Below are 26,722 nucleotides of genomic sequence, written 5' to 3'. Positions count from 1 at the left end.
CCTTCGATTTCAATCTGACACTAATTATTTCTTTGAATTTCTGTGCTGCCAATGCTTGAACAGTACACTGTTACTTTGACATTTCATGCACCTTTTAGATAAGAACTGAGCTCATTATCAAGCACGTGTGGTTTTCTAACACTTATTTTTACATTAGGACAAATTCAAAAGCACTGATTAATAAAATTCACTGCTCAGGAAGCTCTGAGAACTTAGGTTTGGATCTGAGTCTGTAGGTGTTTGTCTTTACAGTTTTACTAGTGGATTTGTCTGCACATTTCTTCCTGTTTTTCACATGGGTGGGGAGTCAGTGCAAGAGCCAAGAAAATTTAGTTCTACAACCTGCTACACAAACTCAGATGACACAGTAGCACATGAAGTTTACAGCACTGAATTAGTGAACTGCATGGTTTTCAGAGATTTACTTTCTGAGAACACTGAATAGATATTTGTGTAGATGACTTTGATTTCACTGTCCTCAAACACACCAGGAGAGATGCTGAGGCAAACCAGTTTTATATCCCTGGAAATGAAGTAAGTATACCCATAGTTTGAAGTCTCCCAGTTTTCAGATAGAATACAAGTAAATGAAGCAATTTTCTATTTAGAACAAAACCAGCAAAATCCCAAACCATCTTTCATTTTACCACGCAAAAGAAGTACAACCCCAACAATCATCCATTGGCTTAGGTAGTACAGATTAGTCAGCATCTACCAAAGGTCCTGAGATAAGTCTTACCTAGAGACTTTAGTTCCATTCACAAAGCCACATGCTTAGTAAACACAGTACAAAATATTTAGTCTTTATGTTGATTTCTCTTTTAGGAAAACATGGAATAGTTGGCTACAATTTTTATGCCTCAAGTACATGAATAGCAAAATAAAAGATATGGGTGGAAATGGAGCAAGGGAGGGAGAAAACCCTCAGTTTTCAAATAAGGATTTTCAAGATCTTTGAAACTTGGCTATGTGTAATTAGTGTCTCAATCAGCTGGTCAGTTCAGGGCAGAGGCAGATAAAGAATACAAAAACAACTGTAAGCCACTACTCCTGTACGGCAGTGCCACAAAAGCAGAAGGTTTTGTGTGACAAAGCTAAAAGTGGATCTCAATGCTAATGAGCTAGGTAGTTTAACATCACCTGATCTGTAAGACACCCGTAGCAGCCCAGAAGAGGCAGAAACCACTTCAACCATTGGTAATAACAATTCCTTCAGAGCTTACTTTGAGGCACTTCGTATGCAGTATGCACCAGACTACCTCATTTCTATCCTCTCACACATGCACCTACCATCATGTACAGACTTGACAGAACATTATTACACTGCAGATCTTGTGATAAAAGTTAAATCCCAAAGATCCCGAAGATTTTCAAGTTAAGAGTCCAAATGTGAGCTTCCCTGCAGCATCTGTTGTCTAAAAGTTACTGTGAGAAGAATGCAACCTGCAGCAGTTTACACCACAATGTAAGTGAAATGCTTCAGTTTAGTCCAAAGTGCAAAAATAAATACTATTTTTCCCTAAAAGGTGCTATCAGTAGTAATTAAGTCTCAGAGAACTGTTCCACCTAAACCCACTCATTAAATAACTACAAAGCTTTTTATCTAAGTAAATTCTAAGGATGATCTGCTGTACAGTTACCTCTGCTATGTTATACAGCCAGGCTCTGACCACCCAGTCTAGCTGAAAATACTTATTACAGCAGATGATAGCACAGCACCCATACTGCTCTCTAAGAGCACAGTGCATGAGGATGTGAGGGCATCCACATATTGCTGGTTACATTTTTGGTTTTGCCTAGTTTCCCCTGCATCTAGTTTTTGGCCAGTTGAAAGCTAATTCGATCTTGTACTACTGACAGCATTTTTTTGCTCATTCTTGAGTTGTCCGTTAGGGGTAGCAGCAGTTTTACAGTCATTGTCAGGTGCTTTTATCACTAAGAGTCTGAAAGGTTCAGTTGTTTTCTGAAGTCTCTGAACAACAACAGCATTCTGCAACTTTGCTTCCTCCAGCGTGAGTGTCTCATCTTGCAGCTCTCGAAAGGGCAGGGAAGTTGTCAGTGTGAAGGGAACACTTCCCTCTGATCCTTGATACTTCGTTATGAAGTCTCTGACATGGCTTATTCTGAGAAGAAAATAAGAAAACTCGGCATTAGAGTTTTGGCACTGCAATCTCAACACAGACCATGTGTGCAAACACCCACAGCCACCACAGGATGAGAATGAGACACAACTTCATTTAATGCCTGATGGCACAGAATTGGAGGAATACAGATGGGGTAGTATCCTGAAATGCCTGATCCACTTGGGAGGCAAGGACTAAGGTTTGCATGCTCTGAGAGTATTCCCAAGGGAACAGGGATGAGCATCTTATTCTGAGCACTCAAATGCTTCACCATGGCTCAGATGGTATTTACATAAGCCTACCATTTCCTAACCAGCTGGTGGAGCTCTTACCTGAGGATTCTGTAGCCAAGAGCTAGAATAAAGATGCTTCCAGTGTGTGGTACATGTAGCAGAACCATAATAAAAATCAAGAAGAAGGGTCTGCAAAAATTGTCTGGATAGCTGATACATTAACTAGGACCAAATATAGCCTCATCCTACCAAAGCAGGTGCAGTGGTGAATTCATTACAGATTTAAGTTGCCTATTAAGGTGTGAAGAACCTTGCAATAAGTGAGCAAGACAGAGGTTTCACTGCAGAACAATCAGGATTGACCAATTTAATTAGAAAATGAAGATGAGAGGATACATCTACCTCAATAAAATAAATGCAGTGTCAGTGTCCATTCTCCAGTCCTGAGACCAGCTGGTAGACTCTGGCTACTGGCAACTTAACTTATCCTTCCTCTCCCCCATTCACAGCGTAGCCCATGAGGTTTACTGCCTCCTGGGAATGGTCCATGACCTGAGCTAACATCTGAACCATGGCTAGATATCAACAGAGGAAGTGCTGGCTGGCTTGGGGGAGAGCCATCCTAACAGTTTAGCAGCACAGCTGACCAAGTGTTATGCCTCAGCCATACTCACTCCCCAGGGCAGATTTGCCAGCATAATAAAAACCAATTCCTGTGCACGCAGGCCTCTGTTAAGAGACATTGCTTGGTCTTATAAGTCTAGAGCCTGAAAAGCCTCAAGCAGGACTAAATTTTTGGTTGGACATTTACACGTGTCTACATGCATCATATCAAAGTTCACTGTGTTCCGAGAGCAACTCAGGTAATTAGCCACCGGGTCTCTGCTTTAGAAAGTCAGTTTTCCAGGCTCCATACCCAATACTCCAGGTTCACACTAACTTAGCAAGTGCTCAAGAAGGCACACAACCAGATCCAAGAGACAGCTCTGTGTGCTATTCCTACAGCTCTACTCTGCTAGTTGCTACACTCTCATGTCTTGATTCCCCATATTGCAGTTCTACAGTGGTACCTGCACTTCTGCTCCAATCTTTCAGCAGAAATCAAGTCACATCTAAAGCAGCAGTTATTGTGGCACATACACATTCTATCTGCAAAAGGGTAGCAGTAATCAATTTACCCAGACACTACAACATATGTGCTACATGTCATTAATCTATAGTTTAGTTAACAAATAGTTGACTATATTCTGTGTCTCCACTGAAAAGGAGTGCTATATGTGCAATCATCACACTTAAGGATATGTACTCTAAAAGGATTTCCCTCTAGTTCTTATCGGGTCATACACAAATACTGTATACAGCACAAACATGCTGGTCTTGTGGCAAGAGGGTATGTTATAATGGAATATTTATTGCATGCTACTTCAAAAAGAGCATTGCATCAGTAAGGCTGTTGTCCTGCTTATCTCAGATGTTTTTTTTTCTTCTCAAAAGCATTTAGCAGCTGTTCAAACTGCTATTTTTCATGAAGACAGAAAGCTTCTAAATACACTTAAATGTGTGAAACCTGGAATAATTAAGATATTAAGCCCTTCAATTAAGTATTTATAATTAAAATAGCAATTGACCCTTCAGCAGTACATCATAACACTCTTTCTGTTCATACCTCAGGCCACTAACAGTAATAAATCAGTACAAGTCAAAGAAAAAACTACAGTCATTAACCTTCGACTGCTGAGCTTTTCTTCTGACCAGCCACAGACATATACAGCTTATCTTGACAGCAGCCTGGGTTGTATTAAATCTGTGATTGCTTCTCTGTGAAGCAATTCGAAGGTTAGTCAACATATCCTTTACATGACATGACTGTATAGTGCTGGAATAATTTCTCAAATTACAGATTTGAGAAAGGCCTCTCAAGACAGTAGTTCTACAATTGAATGTCAAAAAGTGTTAATCCTACTTTCTCAAAGCTCCTGCATACATGTGCTGTGCTGACACCTTCTGTCATTATCCAATTTATAAGCTTCCTTGGGAACTGGATCTTTTATTAATTAATAATTAAACACACTTGGTGCATTCTATTCTGTCCATGTTGACACGCAGGAGATGAACCTCCCCTGCCCAGTGCACTGACTCTGGCCCTCCCCAGAGGTTTCTCTGGCTCAGTTCTAAGTCACATTCTCCAGCTTCCACCTGTGGTGCTGTCTATGCCCAATGACTAGCAGGCTTTTTAGTAAGCCATTTGCTCCAGATGTAGTTGTTTTGAGAAATCTGTAATCATAAAAGCTGTTTCCTCTAGTAATGAGCCTAACTTACACTAACCTAAAAAGAACTCCTACAATTTCCTCAGATTTTCCTTTATGCTCAGTTATAAACTGACTACTAATATCAGTTCACATTCCTCTTATGCTCCTCTCTTCTCAACTAATAGATTTCTCAAAATTCAAAGGTTTTCTAGACACAGCAGTCCAACACTAAGTGAACTGAGGAGACAGATTATCCACAGAAATCAGAGACTTATGTATACAGGCACAACACAAATAGTTCAGATGTAAATACATATGACAGTGCTAAAATACATTTTACCTGTGAGAAACATTGAATTTCTGAATTATCCTTTCCCCATCAGCTAACCAGATCTGGATGTTAGTGATAGGCTCCAAATCATTCAAGGGTACTAAAGGCAGGTGTCTTTTGTCATCAGGCCCTTGATGATCATCTCTCACTTTAGAGATTATCCTTGGAGTAGCACTGAAAAGAAAAGCCGTATGAGGTTATGGCTTCTGGGTACACATGTAAGCTTGAACCCCCCTCCAGACCTCTGCTTCTGGAGCTTTCTGCCCTGTACCAGGGTGCACTGATGACTTCTTATTTTAACAAAAATGACATAAATATCATCTTTTTTTCAACTGTATGCCAGTACTTTCACTTAAAGACTTCAACATGGTATAGAATTTCAGTTTGCTCATATTTAACATTTTTATAAGACTGAAGGATTAAATCTGAATAGACAAGAGACAAAACAGTCTGAAGATGCTTCATGCATTTTTGTACTCTAATCACACAGGTGAAACTTTAAGGGGGTTGAGTACTGAATTTGCATACTCAAAGTTAATTTTCACCGTAATGTGATTACAGTAATTCAATTTAACTGAATGTTGTTAGCCTTGATTTAGACTCCAGCATCATCTATTTCAGCTTAGAAGAATTACTCATCTATCAGAGCAATTGACTTAATGTGAAAAATCCAGGCTGATACACACAGCATTTGGATTTTATTTTTCTAAGGCACTTTCTACAGCCAACCCTCCCATAGGGGCAAAGACACACAAGATGACTTGACAGAATACAGGGACCTCAGTCCAAGACCATGATCTTAAAAATCAAACAACAAAAAAATTACTTGCAAAAATTTTTATTCTGAAGAAATGTCTAGAGCTTAGTGCTTTCATGACTAAGCCTTTTCAGCACGTACTGTTTAAGTCATCGTCAGGGCTGATCCAATGGGCACATCCTCAGCTCCTGTGAGTATAACCAGATGTTTGCTTGCAGAGCAAGAGAAGTGATTTAAGGAGTTACCATTTCTTTTCTGGGCTCAGCTGTGGTCACTGACTACATGAACACTTAGCAGCGGTTTGCAGAAAAGCTTTCTCCTTGCACAGAAAATTGATCAGTTACAGTTTCTTGAGAGAGAACGGGGTAACTGATGGCCATAGAATAATAACTATACTGCACATCTGCTCTCTTATGTCCTTGTACCTTAGTTTAATCATAAAGCAGAAAAGTCTTAGCTAATTTATAATTAAAACAAAGATGGCTAACAACTTAATATATTCAGGCTAATAAAGTTAGAGTCTTGGGCTCAAGTTCTTAGTCTGAGGTATTTCAAAAACTCTTATTTCCCACTGCCTAGTTAAGTGCTGCCCTAACTTATAGAATATCAACCAGCAGAGACACCTTTTATTTCTTCAATTGAAACTCAGCAAAAAGAATGAGGATCAAGAAATCTCATCCCCAAGTGAGTGGTAAGAGCTGTTCAATGTGATTGGAGGCAGATAAGGGACATCAACCTGTTTTGGATTACACAGAAATTAGCTGGGCCACAAGAACTTGGCACCAAGAGGCAGATCCGTAAAATATTCTGGTCTTCCAAGTACAGGTGACTTACTACTATTCACCTGCCTCACTATCTCACACCCAGCTTCTGTTCATGCTTGACCTCAGTACAGAATAAAACTTAACTGCCCTCTAGATCAGGATGAAAAGCTTGAGCACCAGCAAGACAACGTTAAACAGTCTTGTGAGCCAAGCAAAAAAAAAAAAAAAAATTTCAAGTCATACTTCAGTCCAACAATGATCAGCTTTTGCTGTCTACTTGCTCAGTGGTGTTCAGTTCTCAGCTCAGACACTGCAGCACTCGTGCACAGCAGAGGCTGCAGAGGTGCTCGGCTGTGCAGCTGCCCAGTGTCTGGCCCAGCCTGGGCTGAACTATATCAGTCACAGCTGTAGCTCAGAAAACTGTCTCCCATGGATACAGATTTTGGTGTGGTGTCATTCTCAAACCAGCTTCCCTCAAGGTCATATCTCAATTTGTGGTAGACACTGGAGATGATTCTTTCAAAAGCAAGTGTGTGTGAAGCTGAAGCCAACACGTTATTGAAGCTGCAAGAGTCAGAAGAACTGTATTCATCAAGGTTTAAAGCATTTCTATATATAACAACTTTGCTCTTGAAGAACTGACAGATAAAGCCATCTAGTGGTGAGAGCTTTGTCTAAAGTCACAAATTAAGAATCTAAGTCTCTTATTAGCCTGACATTGAAGCACTGCAACTCCTTTTAAAGGCTTACTCCTTTTATAAGATTATCAAAAGAAGATGTAAACTAAAGATCGAAGAGATATAAGAGCATCCTGTCAATTTCCTGAGAAGAAAAAGCCCAGGAGTGAGGTATCATGACTTACCCTGACTCATCCTTCAGAAGCTTGACACACAGTGCTTTACCCTAATGAGGTTATAGAGCAAGCCCACTTTGCTACAAGGGATTTCAGTCAATAGTTTAATTAACGTATTTCTGATGCAGTCCTAAAGATGCATTGATAAGCTCAACAGAGAAGTGCAGTTGTAAATCTAGTCATAATCTCAAACTATGAAATGCAGCTGAATGGTGGTAGATAAAACATAATATATCCATTAGTTATACAGGTTTATAAGGTACATCAGAAAATTCTGGTAAGTCTCATTTGTTTCTCCTGTAAAACAAAAAGTGGAAGATCAAGCTCATCTGAGCTGTATCAATATACTTATTTCTAGTTCCTCTAGTTTTCCTCCAACAAAAGTTTTAAAGAGCCAGCCAACAGACCAATTCATAATGGTTCATGCACCACAAAGTTCCTCCACCTAGGATCACTGGCAAAATAGACTAATAAAGTGTTTTTTTGATAAACAGAAGTTTAGATAAGCAATAAGCTGAAATAAACTCTTCGGTCATTTGTCTCTCTCATTTCTGACTAATCACACAAATGCAACTGTGGAAAAGGAGTTCCATAGCTTAAAACTTGTTCCAGGTCTCAGCCAGCTCTACTCCATTAAGCTTTTCTGCTGCAAGTGTAGCATATACATGCAACGGACATTTATTAAGAGCAGGAACTGAGCACTAGTTTATGGAGTAAGAGCACTTATTGCTCATGTTTCCAACATCAGCAAAAATATTTACTTGTCTTTAAAGAACAGGCTCTGATAGCATAGCACAGAATAGACTAGAAGAGTAGAAAAAAAAAACAAAAACAAATGCTAAGCAAGTTGTAGGATTCAATGTACAAGACTCAGTGCACAAGACCAGTCAACCGAAATTCACAGATTAGCATGTTTCCAAATCCTAACTTGCCTACTGGGAAGCAAGATCATTACTTGCTGTAGGCATGGCAGAGCAAAACAAGCAGCTGAACAACCTACCACTTAGCACTGGTTAGCAGCAGAAACCCAGCACACTGAGGATCTGTTTGGTTTTGCTACCTACGTAAAATAAGGTTAAGTTCTTGATCCTTGTTTGCTCAGGATTTCAGTGCCACCAAAAGTCTTGCAGCATCTCATCCATCTCTCAAGGGAAGGTTTTCCCTATTGACAGTATCTACTTAAGCATGGAGCAACTGAATTGACTGTGCTACTGGAACAGATGCAACTGATAAAACAGATACTTGCTTCTCTGAAGCCTGGAACCATTCATCCTTTACTGTTATCAGGTTCTTGCTCTGCACATTACCTTCTTCCCCTGCCTAGGTCACGTTTTCCCTCAGCATGAGCACGGGGCCTTAGCAGCCAAACCCTTCCCACTTAATTGACACAAGCTGCTCACGTAAGGTTTCACCACAGTCTACAACCCCAGCCTGCAGGTCACTCAGCAGTCCCACCTGTGGAGGATCCTGTAGGCTCCTGGTCACTGAAAGTGTCCTGTTCCCTAAGCTCAAGCCTGCTTTTATAGGCACATAAACCTTTCATGACAAGAATATGTGAAGCAGATAATCTGGCTGGAGTAAAGAAAAATCACAGAGATCAAACACATGAACTCCTGGCCTGTCCCTCTACAACAGCTGGCCAAAATACAACGCAGTTTGGTTGTAAATCAAGCACAGTTTTAGCACTGGCATTAGTGGCTGACACTCTCCAACTATGAGAGACATGGAGTAAAGAGGATCACTGTAACATGCTAAAATGCCTTAACTGCAACAAACGCATGATTAAGTATGGAGCAATTTTAAGAGAATAGAAAATAACCTCTTACTTCTTCAGTTTCCTTTATGGGATTGTCATACTCCCCTTTTCTCAAACATAAAGCTTTAAAAGAGATTCTTTTCTCTTAAGTCACAGAAGAATGACAGCCTTTCAGCTGGAAACACTTCTGCTAATACTGTGAGCTCGAACAAAGAAAGATACCAGCATCCTGTCTGTATTAACACAGCAACATGGCCAATTATCCCCCAAGCTCCAGGTTTCATGGAGAGACACCAAGATCGCTGCAGGATGGAGCATTCACTCTGTGAGCAGAGGCTGAGGTGTTTGTTCAGCCTGTGGATGATGGTGGTGGTCATGGGGCACCTACAAACAGCCTGTCAGGGTCTGCAGGAGGCCATCAGGAGGAGGGGCCCAGGCTCTTCATGGAGGACAGAAATTCAAACAAGAAACATTCAGACTGGATATAAGGAAAAACTTCTTTCCTACAAAGACAGTCCAGCACTAGAGCAGGCTGTGCAGCTTTTCACTCTTGCAGGATTTCAAGACCCAATTGGACAACAGGCTGAGCAACCTCATCTGCCCCTGCAGCTGGCCTTCTTTGAGCAGGAGTTTAGATTAGAAAATTCTAGAGGTCACTTCCAACCTGAATTATAATCCTTAACCTAGGTACAGTTCCCTTCAACTACTCAGTCATAGAGCACGTCAGACTACTCACCTTCCTAATCTGTAACCGTGACCAGAAAAGGGATGAAACATTGGCTTTCTCGATGACAAGTACACCTTATCTTTTTTATCTTCCACTTTCACATCTACCTCCTCCTTATCAAAAACTTTTTGTAGCTCGAAAGGCAGTTCCCTTAAAAGAAAAAGAAGGCATGTCAGATAAAGAACAACTATACTGTTTTCAGTATACAAAATAGATTAATGATTAATACTTGTTCTACATTTAGCCTTTCAAGGGTGATGCTTTAAAAAAAAAAAAATCCCAAGAATTTACTAAAATTTACATTAAGTGCATGGCACACAAACAACTTCAAGTTCCTGAACTGCAAATTAACTAGAAATGGAACAATAAAAAAAAAAAAAAGTTTTTTGAATGATGTTCAAGTTTACTCAGCAGTTACCACTTTTAAGGACACGATGTGTAGGAAGTTGAGTATTGCTGCACATTGCTACAAAAAGGCTGAATTATTTTATCTCTATAGTAAAACAAGAAAAAAAAAGACAATTGGCTTTTAAAGAGAAAGAACTGAGTTTAGACACAATGTGGTTAATTACAAAAAACCACAGCCTTTAAAAATTAGATCATCACTAATAGCCACACTCTTTAGTGCAATAACATCACCTTGGTGATGCTTTAATTGCATTAAGCAGAAAACAACAATGCCTTTGTCTATGAGCTCTGATGCAGACGGTACAATTTGGGGTGGAGGGGCTCAGCTGGCAGAGGGGCTGTACTAAGTGCTTTCTCTACCATCAATGATTATGCAGGAGCCATCCCATAATTAGCATCTTCGCAGGCAAACAGTGGAAGAAAGGTGGCAAACTTCTGATGAATGCACACAAAGAACACAAAGAGCTTTAAACAGTGCAGTTAATTGCTATTACAACTAACACAGATGACAGCCATAGAGGAGAAATAGTATAAAATCAGTATTTTTTCATAGGCTAGCAAAGTATGAAAAAGAAAAGTACAATGGCTTAGTAATTTCACATGCTTGATAAGGAGTTATTGAATTATATTATCCTCTCCATCTGTCTGGGGTGAGAAAACAGACTACAAATTAAAGGTTCAAAATCACGTTGGTCTGTATGGTCAACCTGCTTTCTTAAACCAACAACTGCAAACACTAGCAGAAATCAAGACAACACATTAACTTTTAACACAAGGATAAAGACAAGACACAGGGATAAACATAAGAATTCTGTGTTCAGGTAAAATGACTGAAATAGCGAGTTTGTACTAGGAAAAATGTCTGAAACTTAAGACTGACCAGAGTTTCTTGATGTTACATGGACCATCTGTGCCTGTTTAAGGCTTTGCACGAACAAAAAGAAAACAAAGACCATAAAACCAGAAATGCTCAACCACTTGTGCATTGAGTTCATTAGTCAAAATACCATTTGATCAGAAGCTCTTACTGGGCACTGATTTATTCTTTGTTTTGTTCTGCACCTGCTGTGCCCCCCACCAACACTGCCTTTTATCTATTCATCAGTAACTGCACACTACTGCCACTTAAAGCTGTATTACACCTGTTGATGTTTCAACAGCCATTAGCACTGCAGGAACGAGACCAGCAGGGCCTGCGCTCCTACAGGGACACTGCAGTGCAGCAAAGCCAAGGAGCCATGTAAAAAATCTAGAGCATAAGCTAAGTGCTACCTGAAGCACATTAACTCAGGCTGGTTAAGAACACAAAACTTGCTTACCCCTTTTTAATGGAGTCCAAGAACTGCTGGTTTGCAACATCAGTGTAGCTCCGAAGTTCACTGTCATTTACCGTAAACCCGTTTTTCCAAAGTTTAATGATGACATCAACCTACAAAGTAAGGACGAGCCTCATTACAACACTGATGTAAAAGCAGCTTGGTATACCCACAGTACCCTGTGATTATAAATCATCCACTCCATGGACTAAAAATACTGAGAGCAGGCTCACTGTAATCTGCCTTGGCCCCAAGCCAACAGGCACAGCAACTGCAGGGGGTAAGTGACATTTCTAAGGATCTTGTGTCAATCAGGGTTAGAAATAAACCTTCCCCCAGTCATTCTGCTTTCCCAGGTCAAGAACACTCCTTCAATTCAGAAAGGAGGAAAAAAATAAAAGAGCTGGACAATCCCAGCCAGCTGCAACTCCTCAAGAGCTAATTTGAGAGCACACATGCCTGGTGTTGGAACACCAACTGCTAGAATAGTCCAGCTGGGGATTTACCAGGGTAGAGCCTTGTTCTGGTCATTCAGGAAGATTTTCTCAAAGTAAAGGCATTGAGATAATGCATGCAGAAGCTTTTCACTCAGAAAATGAAGCAAGTCCCAGAAAATTTACTTTCACACAGTCATACATTTATGTTACCCTGGAATTCCTGGGTATATTCAAAACCTTGGTGTTAGGCGAATGGAAAAATAAATTCTCGGTGATTCGTTAACTTCGCCAGAAATCATCCACTACTCCAACTTATAGCCTTCACACTGTTTACTAAAATCTCCTCAACTGTAACATGAATATATTTGGGACATTTATGCATCATGTCATTTAAGGAAGCATTTGATTATCCAGGTCTGAATATTTCATATCCCTGAAATAACCTTGTCTCGACAGATACTTGGCCACAGGTGAGGTATAGGAAGCAGATATGAATGCAGAATTCACCTCAGCTGGAAATTAGTTTGAACTAGGCTTGATAGTACCTGACAATTTTATCTTTTTTTTTTTCTTTTTCGCATTTTGACTTGTTAGATGATTGCTACATAAATAAACAGGCATGTGCAAACTGCTGAATAAAATTCCTTCTCTTTCAGTTGGGTAGTCTGTCAAAAAAAGTTTATAACACTCAGCAAGACTACATTCTTTAAAAAACTCCTGTGTCTTATAGCACCAATGCATGTGGAAGGAGTTCCAATTATGGGAAGGTTCCTTTACAGTGAGCCAGTATGCAAATTTAGCATGGGTTAATTATTCCACACCAATTTCCCATTTAGGCATTGACACAAGTAATGTCATGTAACACTACTTCAGAACTGCAATTTAACATACTGCTCCTGAAATTCCTTTTTTTTCCAGGCTCAGTTAGGGACTCTATGAACATAATTTCCAGCAATGCCCACTCCACATTTCTTCGTGACATCTTTGTTCTACATGGCCTTTTCTCCCTCCCCTTAGCAGTCTTTCGTGAGTAACAGAAAAACTTGAAAAGGACAGAATCACCAAGATAGAAACCCACACTGAACATCCCACTACTACCATAATTATATGAATAAGAGTAAATGAAAAAATATGGGCTATGCCTCTGCATAAGAAGGCTGCAGCTCCTTAAATAACTCCTTATGTAATAGTAGTTGTCATTCCTTGGAACTTCTGCTCATGTCACTCTCCTTACTAATAAAGCAGAAGTGCATTAGCCAATGCCAGCATCAGTTCTAGAATGACACTAAACCCACTATAAATTAGTAAAAGCCAGAAGTACAGCAGCACAGGCCTGGCTGACTGAGACATGAGAGGCTGTTCCTACAGCTCTCTGAATTCAGTGTGAATTTATTTACAAATGTACTGGATAAGACTGTTGGACTTCTGGCATCTGTTTTCCAGAGTACCCCTGCAGTGCTGTTATGTTAAACAGGAGTATTTTTTCTTCACTGCCTACCTGATTCTTGACTGTAGTTGGGGGCACACACATAGCACCAACCTTCTGAGCTTCTTCAAACAGGTTATCTACAAAGTACTCACAGTTTTGTTCTGTACCATTCAAAATCTGATCACTGGTTCCTGATTTACACACCCTGCAGAACAAAGACACAAGTAAAAATGACTCCTCAGAGGATGCATGAGGATAAGCAGGTACTTCAGAAGCTCAGTACTAAAAGGTGTAGAAGGCTCACTCCCCTCCACCCAGCTTACTTGGCTGTTACAAAACATCAGGTCAACTTAGTGTTGTGCATTTTCTATAAACTTCTTCTCAGTCTCTTAACTGCTACTATTTGCACTTTAGAAGCAAAGTTAAAGAATGACAATAGAAAAGGTGAATTCATCTGTGCAAAACTTCTAAACTTGGTATCAGAACAACGAATGCAAGTTAGGTGATTCATACTTCTAATTCAAACCACCCAACATTTAACTGCACACCAATGAAGGCCCTTCCTCAAAGCATTTCCATGATATAGGCTTAGGTTCCTCTGCCATAGGTTTTAAAATACGCATACAAGAAAACTGCCCTAGGATTTACTCCCCCACCCCCACTTGACCCTGCCCATTCCCGGCACCACCATCACTGTCTTGGAAAGTGCATTAGAGAAAGTCAAGTGACTCAACACCACTGGAGCACACCGAAGAAATACAATAGAAGCCTTCAACACTGTGGAGACTGCCAGGGTATTAAAAAAGATGCATCAACCACATCTTTTTATAGAACATTGTATATGTGACAGCTGTTTCTGTTAAATTTTCGCCAATCAAAATGCAGAAATATGCAACCTGAATGAATGATTATCTTTCAGTATAGGTTCTTTGCATAGTAAGAGGATTATGCAGCTTTTAGTAAACATTGCAGGAGTTATTCCTATTGGAGATTCAGAAAAGTCTATTTTAAGCAATTCAGGAAAAAAAATCCCAGCTCTTGAAAAATACCCAGTTTTACATAAAACTCTGCATTGAATTCAGAAGCAGCAATGCTTACTGGCATGGTAATTTGATACATTTGCATAAAATGGAATTGTTTGCAGTGCATCTATGCCACACTAAGAATCCCCACAGATTAACATCTTTAAACAAAAGAAAACCTCAACAACATTAAAGAAGAAATTTCAAAAGTATGCCGTCCCCATTAGTTTTCTAACAGAACAAAAGAAACTTGAAGCATTAATGTAGGTATTCACTATGCTTTACCACAGAAACAGAACTGGAAAACCAAACACCTCCACATCAAACGTAGAGCTGCACAGTGAGTTAGCAATTTGTAAGGCTGCCTTGCTTTTTTAAATAAAAATATTTACAGAGCTTCTTGCATCTAGGAAACATTTCAGGTATGTGAGGAATCTTTCAGCAAAATGATAGCATTTTTTTGAAACCTTCAGTACGTGTGGATTAAGTGGATAGAGAAAAAATATTAAATTTTAGAATTTAACGAAGTTTGAAAGGTCATAACAGGACACACAGACAGCAATGGGAAAGGAAGGGGAGGAAATAGGGAGGGGAGAACTGGCACCTACCATTCTTTCTTTACAGTTTGGATATTGTCCATGTCTTTCATTCTGGTGCGCCACCTAATTATGGAAAGAAGATGGTTTAAAACCAAACCAAAATAAAATGCCCAGCACACTTTCCCTCCTTTTGTAGCTGAAACACTACATTTTTTCCTGTGCAGATAATACATTTAACCAGAAACCTCAACCTCCCCCCCCACCAAGTCTCCAGATGGTTCTTTGTTTTCCTGCAGTTTCTAATTTAATGACACATGAACCACGCATCTGTTCCAGACGTTCAGAAGCAAGGTTACTTTCTCATAAACGTACAAGATACATTCCACAATAATAACACTGTAGATTGAAAATACATGCCCATACTTATGCAAGGCGAGGAAAAAACATCACACTCCTTCTCTGATCGACATGGTTTAAACTCCCCTGATTTTCCACAGCACTATGAGATGGTTGCAGAAAAACTGCACTGCCACTGCAGGCATTCAGTGACCTTCACCTTAACTGTGCATTACCGAAAGGGGCAAGATTTGTCAGGCTCCCCTTCCTACCTTACCTCAACATATTGGTGCAGCACCTCAGAAGCTGTGAATTATCATTTCTGGTCTACCGTTTAGCTGGCAAGAAAATCCTGGATTTGCAAGTACTAAATATACTACAGGATTAGTCTGCTGAGTCAAAAGAAATGAAGAATCCCATACTGATCTCATTATCGGTGCTCATTCCTGAGCTCTCTGAAAAAAGTTACAGAATGTCACAAAAAGCCAGAAACTGCTAAAAAATCCTTAGAAAAATAAAACCACTCTGAAACTGTGCAACAGTCCCCCCTCCCAGAAAACAGAAATTTTAAGTTGCAACTGTGTTCAAAGAGTTATTCCCAAAGTTCACTGGGTACAGGTTACACAGATGATGTTCTCCTCCTGCAGGTCTGAGACTCAGTCATGACATTGTGTGTGGCTTTTAGAGAGCATCAAACTAAGTGGTGACAGCCATCATAATCCTGAAAAAAGTAGCATGCACAGCAAGATTAATATAAATTTTAAGCGGTCTTGACATCTAATTTAACAAGACAGAGAGGTTAGGGCAAAACAACATGCAGCACTGACCAAAAAAAAGAAAACCTACATCCAGTTATTCAGTACTAATTCATATTCCTCCAGTTTTAATACTGGTATTCTTTCATCTTTAAAGTTAAATCCTTGTGAGGCACATTATGTAGAAAAGTACATAAGCCTTCAGAAAACCCCTATAACGACCAAAAAATTTGGTCAATATGCACATAATAGGTTTGAAAGGTAAGACAGCCTTAAATTTAACTGATGCTATTACGCATTAGGTCAAAACAGCATACTTTGCACACCTTTGACATGTCACACAAGATCAGGGTCAGTCTTTTTTTTTTCCCCTCCTACAAATGTTCTGCCAGAGCACTGGATCTACCAGGCAAGCTTGTGCTGGTACATGATGACCTTATATGCATATCTGATCGTTGTTCTTGGAACTCTGTACTGCATTTGTTAAAAAAGAACTCTCCGTATGAAGTAAGCGGAGTGAAAGCAAAGTGCTTAAAAAGTATAATTTTTTCAAACTTCTCTCAAATTCAGCTTTAACATACTCCGACACAAAGTATTTTTTTGTGTTTAGTCCAACCTAATTTTTTGTAGTTTGTGTTAATGTGCTTATCTTCTATACTCTTTCACTCCAGTGGGCAACAAGAGCCACCTCCTGCCATCTGCTTTTGTTGATTCTCTGTAACTTGTCATCAGAGCTGTTAAAAAGAGACAGACACAATGAAGCAGCTCTTCAAATTAGCTCTTTGGCTACATTAGCCTGGCCTCAAATGTGCGTGAATGTTATTCAAAACTGGTCAGCTGTGAAAGCTGCTGTTCCTTCTAAAGTACAACAGCAATTATACTTGGAAGAAATGTTTGTGTTAATCTCTCAAGGTGACGAAATCATCCTATATAGCGTACTGATGTTTATTATGACCAAAATGGCAATCAGAACGCGCTGCAAGCACTTCAGCTCAGCATGTCAACCCAACCAACACAAATCACCTCTCCCACCAACTTGTAACGGGCATCCCTAGTTGCCACTTAAAATGTTAAGAATTTTGGTACTTATTTTTTGCATCAGTGACAAGAAGTACCTCAGAACCGAACCTGCATCTCCGGAAACTAAATTTAAAACACGGGAAGAAGATGCAGTTGCCAGCAGCCCACCACAACTACATCTAGTAAATGGGGTTACACAGTAACTGGCCCTTCCACACAGCCCTAGGGGGTCTCCAGCCCTGTGACCAGCCCCACTGGGATGGGGCACTGACCCAGTGGTGGCTTCACAGCCAGAGCTTCCAAAGAAGCAGCCCTCAATAGATGTATTCGTTTTGGCAAGTAACTCTGCGGTTAATACAGCTGAGCCCACACTTCCAGTCATTTTACTGCAAGAAAAACCAGAAACTACCTGTGATGCTTCCCTAGCTGTGAAGGGCAGAAATACCCACACAAGCACATGCAGCCCTCTCCCCTGACAGCCTGCCTGACAAACTTTGGCAGAACAAGCTCCTTGAGTGGAGAGCTGCTCCCAGCACAACACTGTCTATCCCTGCACCACACTGAAATCACAGCTGAAAACTGCTCTGTACCGTGCCACAGAGAGACAGGAAGCTCCAGGGAAATGACAAGTGCGAATTAATAGTGAGATGAACATCAAAGCTACTGGCCTGAATGGGACTGATGTGCTCAGTTACAAACCACAGCATTCACGCTTCCTCTCCAGCTGGCTAGAGGAGCTGTGCACTGGGAAAGAAACTTGTCCCCTCTCTTGATGTCCAGGTGTTAGAAAGATAAGTTACCTGTCTGTAGAACTGCCCTGTTAAGGTTTAGGACTTGACATGCTTCAATGATCTCAGACCTAAGGAGTGGTTAACTAAGCTTTGGGAGAAGGATGTACTGATAGTGGACACAAAGAATGCAGAGTTTATGGGCCACAAGGACATTATGCAGAACTCCCAAGATAAGGAAGAAACTAACAAAGCCAACTCAGCAACTGTGCTGGAATCAGCTCCAACTGGGTAAAAGGTAATAGGTAATTCTGGCAGAGAGATATCATGACCACCAACTCACAGACCACCAACTCAAGAAACCCACCAGCCCAAAAGAAGAGAAAGACTGAGCATGCAGACTAATAAACATAAAAAGCGAGACAATCATTTAACCAATAAAAGATAGTACACTCATTAATAAGAGAACTATGTAACTCGTAGCAAAGGAACGTTAATACCTCCGTTTGCTAAAACGTATAAATAGTGAAAAGTTTTGACAGTCGTGGCGCTGGCTTTGCGGATTTGCCACCCAGCCCCCCCTTCTGCGCAGAACCGCAAATAAATCAAATACCTCGGCTCTGTATAGGGACTGGCCTCTCGCACCCTGGGTGAAAGACTCTATTTTGGGACAACACCGCGGCTGCCAGCACCTGAACTCCCCCGCACCCCCAAGCCAGGCCGGGCGGACGCTCCGCGCCTCCCGCCAGCGCCGGTGCCCAAACCCGCCCTGCCCAGCGCAGCCCCCGCCCGGCGGGCGGACGGGAGGTATTTTTAGGCGATGAGGCAATACCGCGGTAGCGACGCAGAGGTGGAACGCCCAGTGCGCCCGAGAGGGGCCGGGCAGGGCAGGGACCCCCCCCCCCGGGGAACGCTCCCACCACCGCCCCGCGCGGGACGCGGCCGGTCCGGAGCGGGGCGAAGTCTCCGGGCAGAGTCTGCGGGAAGGTTCGGGAGGCTCAACCCGCCCGCCGCCGGGGCGGCCACAGGCGAAGCCCAAGCGCCGGCGGGAGCCGAAGGGGCGGCGGCTCTGTGGGACGCGCTCCCCCAGCCCGGCCTGTCCTGTCCTGTCCCCGCAGCGACTCACCCGCCCGTCCCGCAGCGCCCGTCCCAGCACCGCCCGCCCGCCGCGGAACTCCCGGTGTCCCGCGCAGAGCGGCGCAGGCGCGGCGGCTCCGGGCGGGGCGGGCACAGCTCAGCTCAGCTCCGCCCCGGCCCCGCGGGGAGTGCCGGGCTGTCCGTGTGGATCCGCACCTGCTGCGCGGGGAGTCGCGGCGTGCCCTGGGGCTGCGCTGTCCTGCGGGGAGAGGCGGGGGCTGGCGGGGCCTACGGCCCGAACGGACCAGACTCCGCGCTCCGCTGCGGCGGTGCCCGGGCAGGACCTGGCGCAGCATCGGTATAGATACAGATATATAGAGAGATAAACCTCTGTGCCTGGCCTGCGGCTGCCAAGGCAGCTCTGTCCCGACAACAAAGTCCGTGTGTCCGTCTGTCACACACCCACAATCGCGGGGGATGGTCTCGGTGTCCGGGCGCCCTCAGCGGCCCCCGCCCTTTGTCCGAGCAGCCGCACGCGCGGCCCTTCGGGGAGCGGGAGTGTCTCGTTGTGCGGCGGGCGCTAATTAAGGGCGAGCGTTGACATATGAGAAAAAGCAGCACAGCCGAGGCCTCGCACCGAGGACAAAAGAGCGGCGCGGTGGCTGGGAAGCAGAGACCCCCGAGGGTGAATCAGACGTGGGAAAATGGGAGGGAATCCTTAGGGAAGCAGGAAAGATTTAGCGGAGTTCGCTGTGCTGGGCCTTGGAGAAGCCGCTCTCTGCGGGACGGTGGTGCTAGGAGCTATCCAAGGGCAGCCAGCACCTGGAAAAACACCGAGCAGAGTGAATGCATCGCCTGCACCTGCACGCTGTTTAATAAGGGTTGGGGTTTTCAGCCCCCAATAATTAGCGATGCACTATAAAACATTTAAAATTAACCTAAATTGAACAGCCACAACTAGCTAATTCACATTAATTAATGGGAAATCCACTGCGAATTTGCAAGTGCGATCAAAGGTAATTCTAAAAGCAGAGGTAATACTTCATTGAGTGTCGTCCTCACGTGGGACACGTTTCTGCAACCCCTTAATCACAACAGTTAAAATCACATCGTTCAGAAACGTTAAAATAAGATGCTTAGTCTCGAAGTTCAGTGACGGTGAGTAACAGAAGTAGAATCTGACACTTGACAGCTATAATTTCTTCATCTTTGTAATGTACGTCACAATGCACTAAACCTTTTGAAGGCAGTTTGGATTAATCGTTAAGTTTTAACTGGATGAATTATAATTACAGCTCCTACCTCTGAATCTTCAGGGAAAATAGTAAGAAATTCGGCTTTTGTTTTGATGTAAAATACATAGAGTCTTATATTTCAAAATATGGATTGCTGAGATTCTCTTCTCCCTGGTTTTGTTTAATGCTTTAAATACTTCAACATTTTTGAATAGAAGGCACTTGTTTGTTACAAGGGTTACTGATTCCATTAAATGAGGTTTTATATATTTAAAACTTAAGCCATGAATATTGTAGCACTGCTGAAAAGTTCAAGGAATTAACAAAACCCTAGCTAAAACATCTGAGGGTTGTTTTGCAATGCTGGACTGTTTTATATTTTCTTTCAATATTTTAAGTACACTGACTCCATTTTATTAAACACATAAATTCAGTAATGTATTTAACCCTTCCCTGGGGGCCATTTCTGCAACAATTCTGCAGACCCAAAGGTAAGCATAGGAGGCAGGTTTGGACTTACCTGGTATAATGGTGGAGGCGTCCCAGCTGCAATCACATATTGATTTAGAAGATTAGGTCTATTACTGGAAATCAGGGTACAGCTGGAGACACACTGACCTACTACAATAGTAATTGGTGTCCTAGTGAATTCAGTGGTTTCTTAAAAGCTCTTATAAGTACAGCTGTTCTCCCTCATGACTGAAACTATTGAGAAAACATATGAGTAAGAAAAATCTTAAGATCTTCAACACTCATATAATGTAAAAAATAATTTTTTCTTAAAAGCTGGATATTTTCAAGAATGTTGTTGCAATCAAGACATCGCTGAAATCCTTTTAGACTCTGTGCATTTCATACAGCTTATTCTCTGGCAGTACACGAGATGAACAGAAGCAAATGGTCCTTTTCTTACCGTATGTTGAATAGAAGCAAACAGCCCAGACTGTGTCTGCTGAAAAATGTCTAACAGGGTATTCATGAGATGAATACAACCATCTCATGCCCCTTTGTCAGGAGAGATCAGATGCACTGGCGTGGAAGATAGTGACAACCCCTGAACTTGTTTTATAATGTAGGAGTGAATCTCAGTGTTGACAAAGTAAAGCAGGGTTTTAGCTGCCACTGCCTGTCCCATAAAGGTCATGGAAGAACCAGCACACACAGGGTGTCTAAAAACAAGCAGAAAATTAATTTTGAAGGGATATTTTTAAACCATATATTTAACAAGGTTAACCCGTGCCAGAGGACACCGTCAGCTACCTATAATTAAACATCAGCACATCAGCTGTATTGATTGACCTTAACTTGAGATAGCAGTTGTTGCCTGAAGCCTTTTGTAAGTGTGTGAACACAGAGCTGAATCAGGCTGGGAGGGAACTGGGACTGCAAAAAAAATGGGAGAACAGGATCTGGTTATTCTGTACTTGGCTATTCCACTGACAAAGACAGCACATTCCTCTGCACAGTGTCCTTTTCCTACATGTTCCTTGAAGGAATGTTGAACCGTCTAGGCTACCACACGGGGAGAAATAGCTTAAGGAACCAACGTTTTTGGGAAGTCAGCTGTGCAGTGGAAAAGCGAGTCATTGGAGATGTTGGGTGAATCAGCAATCATGATGAGGGTGTTACCCTCATGAACTGGAAGGAGTATCCACACATATTGCTGGACACTGGTACTGTAAATCCACAAGAAAAGTGAATATAGCTTCAATTTTAAAAGTAGTGTAGAACGCATAAAACCATGAAAAATTCAAGGCAGCCTGAGCAAATGTTTGCACCAGATAACACACATTTGGAAATAACATATCATGTGAATTCTCAAAGAGACTCTTAAGTGAAACTACAATGATGGTATGGTAGTGTAGTTTATGAGCTCGTTCTTGGATCTGTAACAAGGAAACATACTTCGAAAGCTAAGATTGTATGTGAGGACTAGGGAGATTTATGAGCCAATAATGTTTCTGATGGACTTGCCATGTGATCCTAATCAGGCCATTCTGCATTCTTATGGTGCTAAAGCTTATCTACACATGTGTTCATAAATGCCTATTTTTATTGTAAGCATTTTAGGACAGAGTCTGGTTTTTACTACAAAGCTATACATCACCCAGCATAGTAACAGGCTGGCGGTGCTACTTTCATATGATTAATGATTATAAGCACCAAAGTGAGATGATTTGCCATTTTTGTCCAAGATGGAAGTAATTTACAGCCTGGATGATAGTGAAAAACAGACCCCGCAGATGCCTGGCTGCAATATCATCAGCCTGTGAGTTTCACACAATTATTATTATTAGAAAAACTATCCACTGTAACCTTAGCTCAATGGGAAAAATGTTATGAAAACTAATGGCCAGATGTGATGGGAAGATAATTTCGAAATATTAGGAAGTAAGTTTTACCACTCCCATTTAATGTTATCTAAGAAACCTACTCTCTGATCCCGCTTCAAGTTACACTGATGTTATCTAGTGTGGAAAACAATCTTCAGATAACTGTGCTGATAATGGGGATGGACATTAACTATTTAATTCTAAAACATAACTCTTATCCATTTTTAAATGACAATGGTAGTCTTCAAATAATGAGACATCTTTAATAACATAGCAAAATGCCTGCAATGTGGAGTGACTGTAGCACCTTCTGTGTTCAAGGTAGTACCAATCCTGACAACTGGACACTGCTTATTTGATGTTTCCAAACCTACATCCCATAGGCATATGTTAATAATGGACAATTCTCAAAGGAATAAGCACACAATCTTAATTTCCTAACACATCCCTCAGGGAAAGGCTCAGAGCACGTTTACAAAAGCAAAATCTCTTGTGAATCTTTTCTTATTTCGAGATTCAACTGAAACCAGGAGGAGCTGACAGCATGATTGAGAGGCGCACATATGAGCTTATAAATAGAGGCCTGAAAAGATGATTTGATTTCCATTCTTTGGAATGTTACAGCTATTCAGAGATATTGCAAAGTAATCTCTGGTAAATTGCCAATGATTGAAGTAAATGGTAACTCACTGAATAGAGCCTTCTGGTCCTTACTAGTCTGAAACTCGCTACAAAAGTTCTGAATAAGGGATGAAGGACTTCTTCTTTTGTTGTAACTGATTCCTGATTTCCTTCTAAAATAGGGACATGTGACAACAAAGCCTTCATCTCCAAATATTTCTTGTGTCATTAAATGCCACTCACAGAGCGAACAAGGCTTTCCTTCCTGGGTAATTTTTTAACATCTTTTTGCATCACAATGTCCCAATATGACTTATTCCACGAGTCATTTTTAATGGCAAGGGACTCTTGGTCAAGTACTTTTTCATATTTTTCCAATTTTCTAGTGGTGTACCTGCCACAGCAGATGTTGTGGCTTCTTCTTAATACGTATTTCAGGTATCTTAATCTCTTTTCTGAACAACTGGAGATAAAAGGATGTGGAACACTGCTGTAAGCTTTAGCATTCATTATCAGTTGGTTCCATTTGGAATATGGTCCTTCCCAATGGCATTTATTTGCAGAAGGTTTTAGATATCTGTCTGTAAGACCAAACTGCGAATCTTGAAATTGAATCTTACTGGGAATGAGCTCTTCAAAATTTTTTTACATAATATTAGTGGAGTGTGGCTTCAGTCCTTCTCCCCTCCTTTTTTTCATTGTCTTTCACTAGTCATAGTTCTTACTTTTTTTCCACCAAAGCTTTTCCTGCATATAGAGTGCTGAGGGGAGTCTAAATAGGCTTTTAATGCTGTTCTGTCTTCATATGACACTTGAACCAACAACAGATATAAAAAATGGGAACAAGTAAATTCTTGGATTAGTGAAATTACTCTAAATCCCTTTCTACAGTAATTCATCTTTCATTGTAAAACCACATTTAAATCTGTAAGTATGTGTGATATATTAATCCTATGTTAACATGTTCTCTGCACAAAAAAAAAATATCCAAGGAAAGCCACTGAGCAAACCTTTTAACTTATGATTGATTTATTTATATTGTCAGTACTAAAAATGATGATGGGGCTTACATGGAAGCTATAGAGCCGTAATCTGAGTAAAAATAACCAGCCACACCTTCTAAGAGGAACAAGACAACTAAGAAACCTGAAAATAAAACCATCTGTGAAAAACAACCCAGGGACCAAACATCCAAAATGAAGTGTCTTTCCATGTTCCCTACCATGCTAACGTAGTGGGAATGAAGCACTACAAATGTTCAAAGCAGTGAGCAGGGATTTTTAACTACATCAATCCCTCCCTCTACAGGAGTAGTCCCTCCGGTGTCATAAAGAGGGCTCTCTGGGTATGGCTCACAGGAATGAGCTCACAAGACTAAAATAAAGAGAAAAAAAGGACACAGCAGTGGTATAAAAATTTAGCAACTGTAAAAAAATAGCTTTTAAATTGAGTACTTTCTGTTGCTTCAAGCAGATTTGGGTAAGCACCCAGGAAAATCAATTTGCTCGCATAATGACCAAATTTATTTTACTTTTAAAAAGTCATCAATGTTCAAGAGAGGAGGAGTGCTGGTTTGAATCAGGCATGTTGCAAGCAGATGTTATGCAAGCTTCCTCAAACATCCCTGCCAATGACTGCAATCCTGAGTTATGACATTCACTGTAACTGCTGCAGTCTGGGCCCTTTTTTGGGCCACTCATCTGTTGGTTTTCCCAAACTGGGGATATTTTTGTGATGAATACAAAAACTTGAAGAAGAGCAACATACTTTTTGTTTCCAGACCAAGAGAACTTGAGAACCATGTCTGAGTTTCACGGCCTATCAGTAATACTGGATAGAAATGGAAAAGTACATTATTTATTATATATGTGATTGTGATACTCTTATTAAACATATCTCCTGGTTCATTCCTACCATGTATATGGTAAAGGATAGTCTCTCGCAGTTCCTTCTGTTCCTTCTTTTGAAGGATGAAAGGAAGTGGTTTCCAAATACCATTTTCAAAAACCCTTGTAGGTTTTTAATTATTTTGTCCTTTAGCCCATGAATGTATGAAATGACTACATCCTTTCATAACCTTTAAACAAATAAATGAAGAAATAAAGAATGAAAATAAAAAAAAGAAATAAAAAATGAAGAAACCTACCAAAACCAATCTCTTGGAGCAGAACTACTCTACTTTTTAAAGATGTTGCAGATTCTGGGACAGGAGATGAAGTACTGTTACTAATACAGATTAAAAGTTCTTAAATAGAGAATGACCACAGTTCCTACTCTGAAATGCACTGTATTTAGGAGTATCTCATAAAGATGAAAATTTTTTTGCTATTCAAAGTAGGACTTTTTTTTTGCTTGGATATTTAAATAGCCCATTTTCTTATTATATGTCCTGATGTCATTGTTGCATATTTTCTATTTTTAAGTACACGCTCTGCCATACTTTTTCAGACTGTAATCTCGGAAAGAAAGATGTGGGAGTAGGTAGGTGAAGCAGGATAGTAGTTGCTACATTATTGTTCTTTACTCAAAACATTATTGTGCTTTCCATCTTTAAACAATAAAAACACTTTGATAAAGCTTGCTTGAGCCTAACAGTCGGAACCACGTGACCACTAATTTAATTATACTATTCTTTTTTGTTAAAGAAGCAGGAAGCACTGCAATGACTTGCTCAGCTGTGTCAAACGAGGCAGTATGAAAATTAAAAGGTTGAGACTTTGTCACCTACAGCTGTGTTCTTGTATTACTTGGCTAGGTTTCTTTTACAAAGCTCTAGGTTTCGGGGCTTGTGTGCAGGCACGGGGATAAGTTCAATAAAGGGCAACAAGTGGAGAGTCTTGCTGTACATCGGCGAGAAGGGATTGAGTTTGTTAATAGTCAGAAGTGTTATAATTTGTGAATAGTCTGAAAAGCATTTAGGCATCCGATGTCGGGTAATACATTGTATTCTTCATCCCTCTGAAATGTGGTTATTGGATCTGTGATAAGGAAGGTGAGAGAAAAATGAACTTTCCAAGGACCGAGCAACAAACATCAAACGCAGGCTGAGGCAACCTGGCACAACACAGGAGATGTTATCGGTGACTGGTGCGGCGGGAGAAGCAAAGGCACAGTCCCGATAGCCTGGTTATCAAGGGGATTCATTAATAGCGAGGCTCGCCACGCTGTGAAACAGTTTTCCACGGAAAATTACGGAGATCCCATCCTTGGGAGACGTGTCCGCCCAAGCTGTCCTGTCAGCGCCTGGGCAGAGCTTCCCCGGGCGAACAGAGCCGGCGGCCGAGCACCTTCTGGGCTGCCAGCGCTGCCCTTCACCCCCCGCGACCTCGGGCGGCCGCTCCCCCCCCGCCCTTGAACTCCCCATCCCTCGGCTCAGCCCTCAGGGGGCGGCGGCGGATCCCGGGTCACGCCGGGACAGGCCCGTCCAGCGGCTCGCTAAGCGCCGAGAAGAGCACTCTGGGGTTCTGTGGGCGCTCAGACCCCGTCACAGAGCCAGAGACAGAGCTGGTGCTGGAGCCGGAGCCGCTCCCGGGGGACCCGAGGCCGCCGCCGCCTCCCGGGGCCGGGCCGGGCCCATAGAGCGCGCGACGGCGGGATAGAACGGCCGCGCCGCGGCCGCAGCGCCCCCCGGCGGCCGCTCGCGGGGGCGGCGCGGAGCGGGCAGAGAAAGGGA

General features: G+C 41.7%; 1 protein-coding gene and 1 long non-coding RNA gene across 7 annotated transcripts; both read right to left on the bottom strand.

Annotated features, from left to right (window-relative positions):
* Window positions 1-497: 497 nt before the first annotated feature.
* On the bottom strand, window positions 498-19,305 carry UBXN2A (UBX domain protein 2A). 6 transcript variants are annotated; one of them, XM_032683700.1, is made up of 7 exons: window positions 19,257-19,305; window positions 15,014-15,067; window positions 13,453-13,588; window positions 11,521-11,630; window positions 9,803-9,943; window positions 4,946-5,110; window positions 498-2,123 (listed from the first exon to the last, which is right to left on the bottom strand). In XM_032683700.1, exons 2-7 carry the CDS (start codon window positions 15,052-15,054, stop codon window positions 1,835-1,837), a joined length of 882 nt encoding a protein of 293 aa, XP_032539591.1. In that variant the 5' UTR covers window positions 15,055-15,067; window positions 19,257-19,305; the 3' UTR covers window positions 498-1,834. The 6 variants fall into 6 exon arrangements, with proteins under 6 accessions (XP_032539591.1, XP_032539596.1, XP_032539593.1 ...); XM_032683705.1 differs by having other exon boundaries at window positions 13,536-13,588; window positions 19,257-19,274; XM_032683702.1 differs by lacking the exon at window positions 19,257-19,305 and adding an exon at window positions 18,910-19,050.
* A 219-nt stretch (window positions 19,306-19,524) lies between these two features.
* Window positions 19,525-21,475, bottom strand: LOC116784769. Its single transcript, XR_004356237.1, has 3 exons — window positions 21,009-21,475; window positions 20,616-20,800; window positions 19,525-19,682 (listed from the first exon to the last, which is right to left on the bottom strand). It is a non-coding gene; the product is annotated as an uncharacterized LOC116784769 (long non-coding RNA).
* Between the last annotated feature and the right edge of the window lie 5,247 nt (window positions 21,476-26,722).

Source organism: Chiroxiphia lanceolata, chromosome 3 (assembly GCF_009829145.1).
Source record: "Chiroxiphia lanceolata isolate bChiLan1 chromosome 3, bChiLan1.pri, whole genome shotgun sequence".
In the NCBI taxonomy this organism is placed as follows: domain Eukaryota; kingdom Metazoa; phylum Chordata; class Aves; order Passeriformes; family Pipridae; genus Chiroxiphia; species Chiroxiphia lanceolata.
The sequence above is the reverse complement of the archived record's forward strand: the minus strand, read 5'-3'. Positions and strand labels throughout refer to the sequence as shown.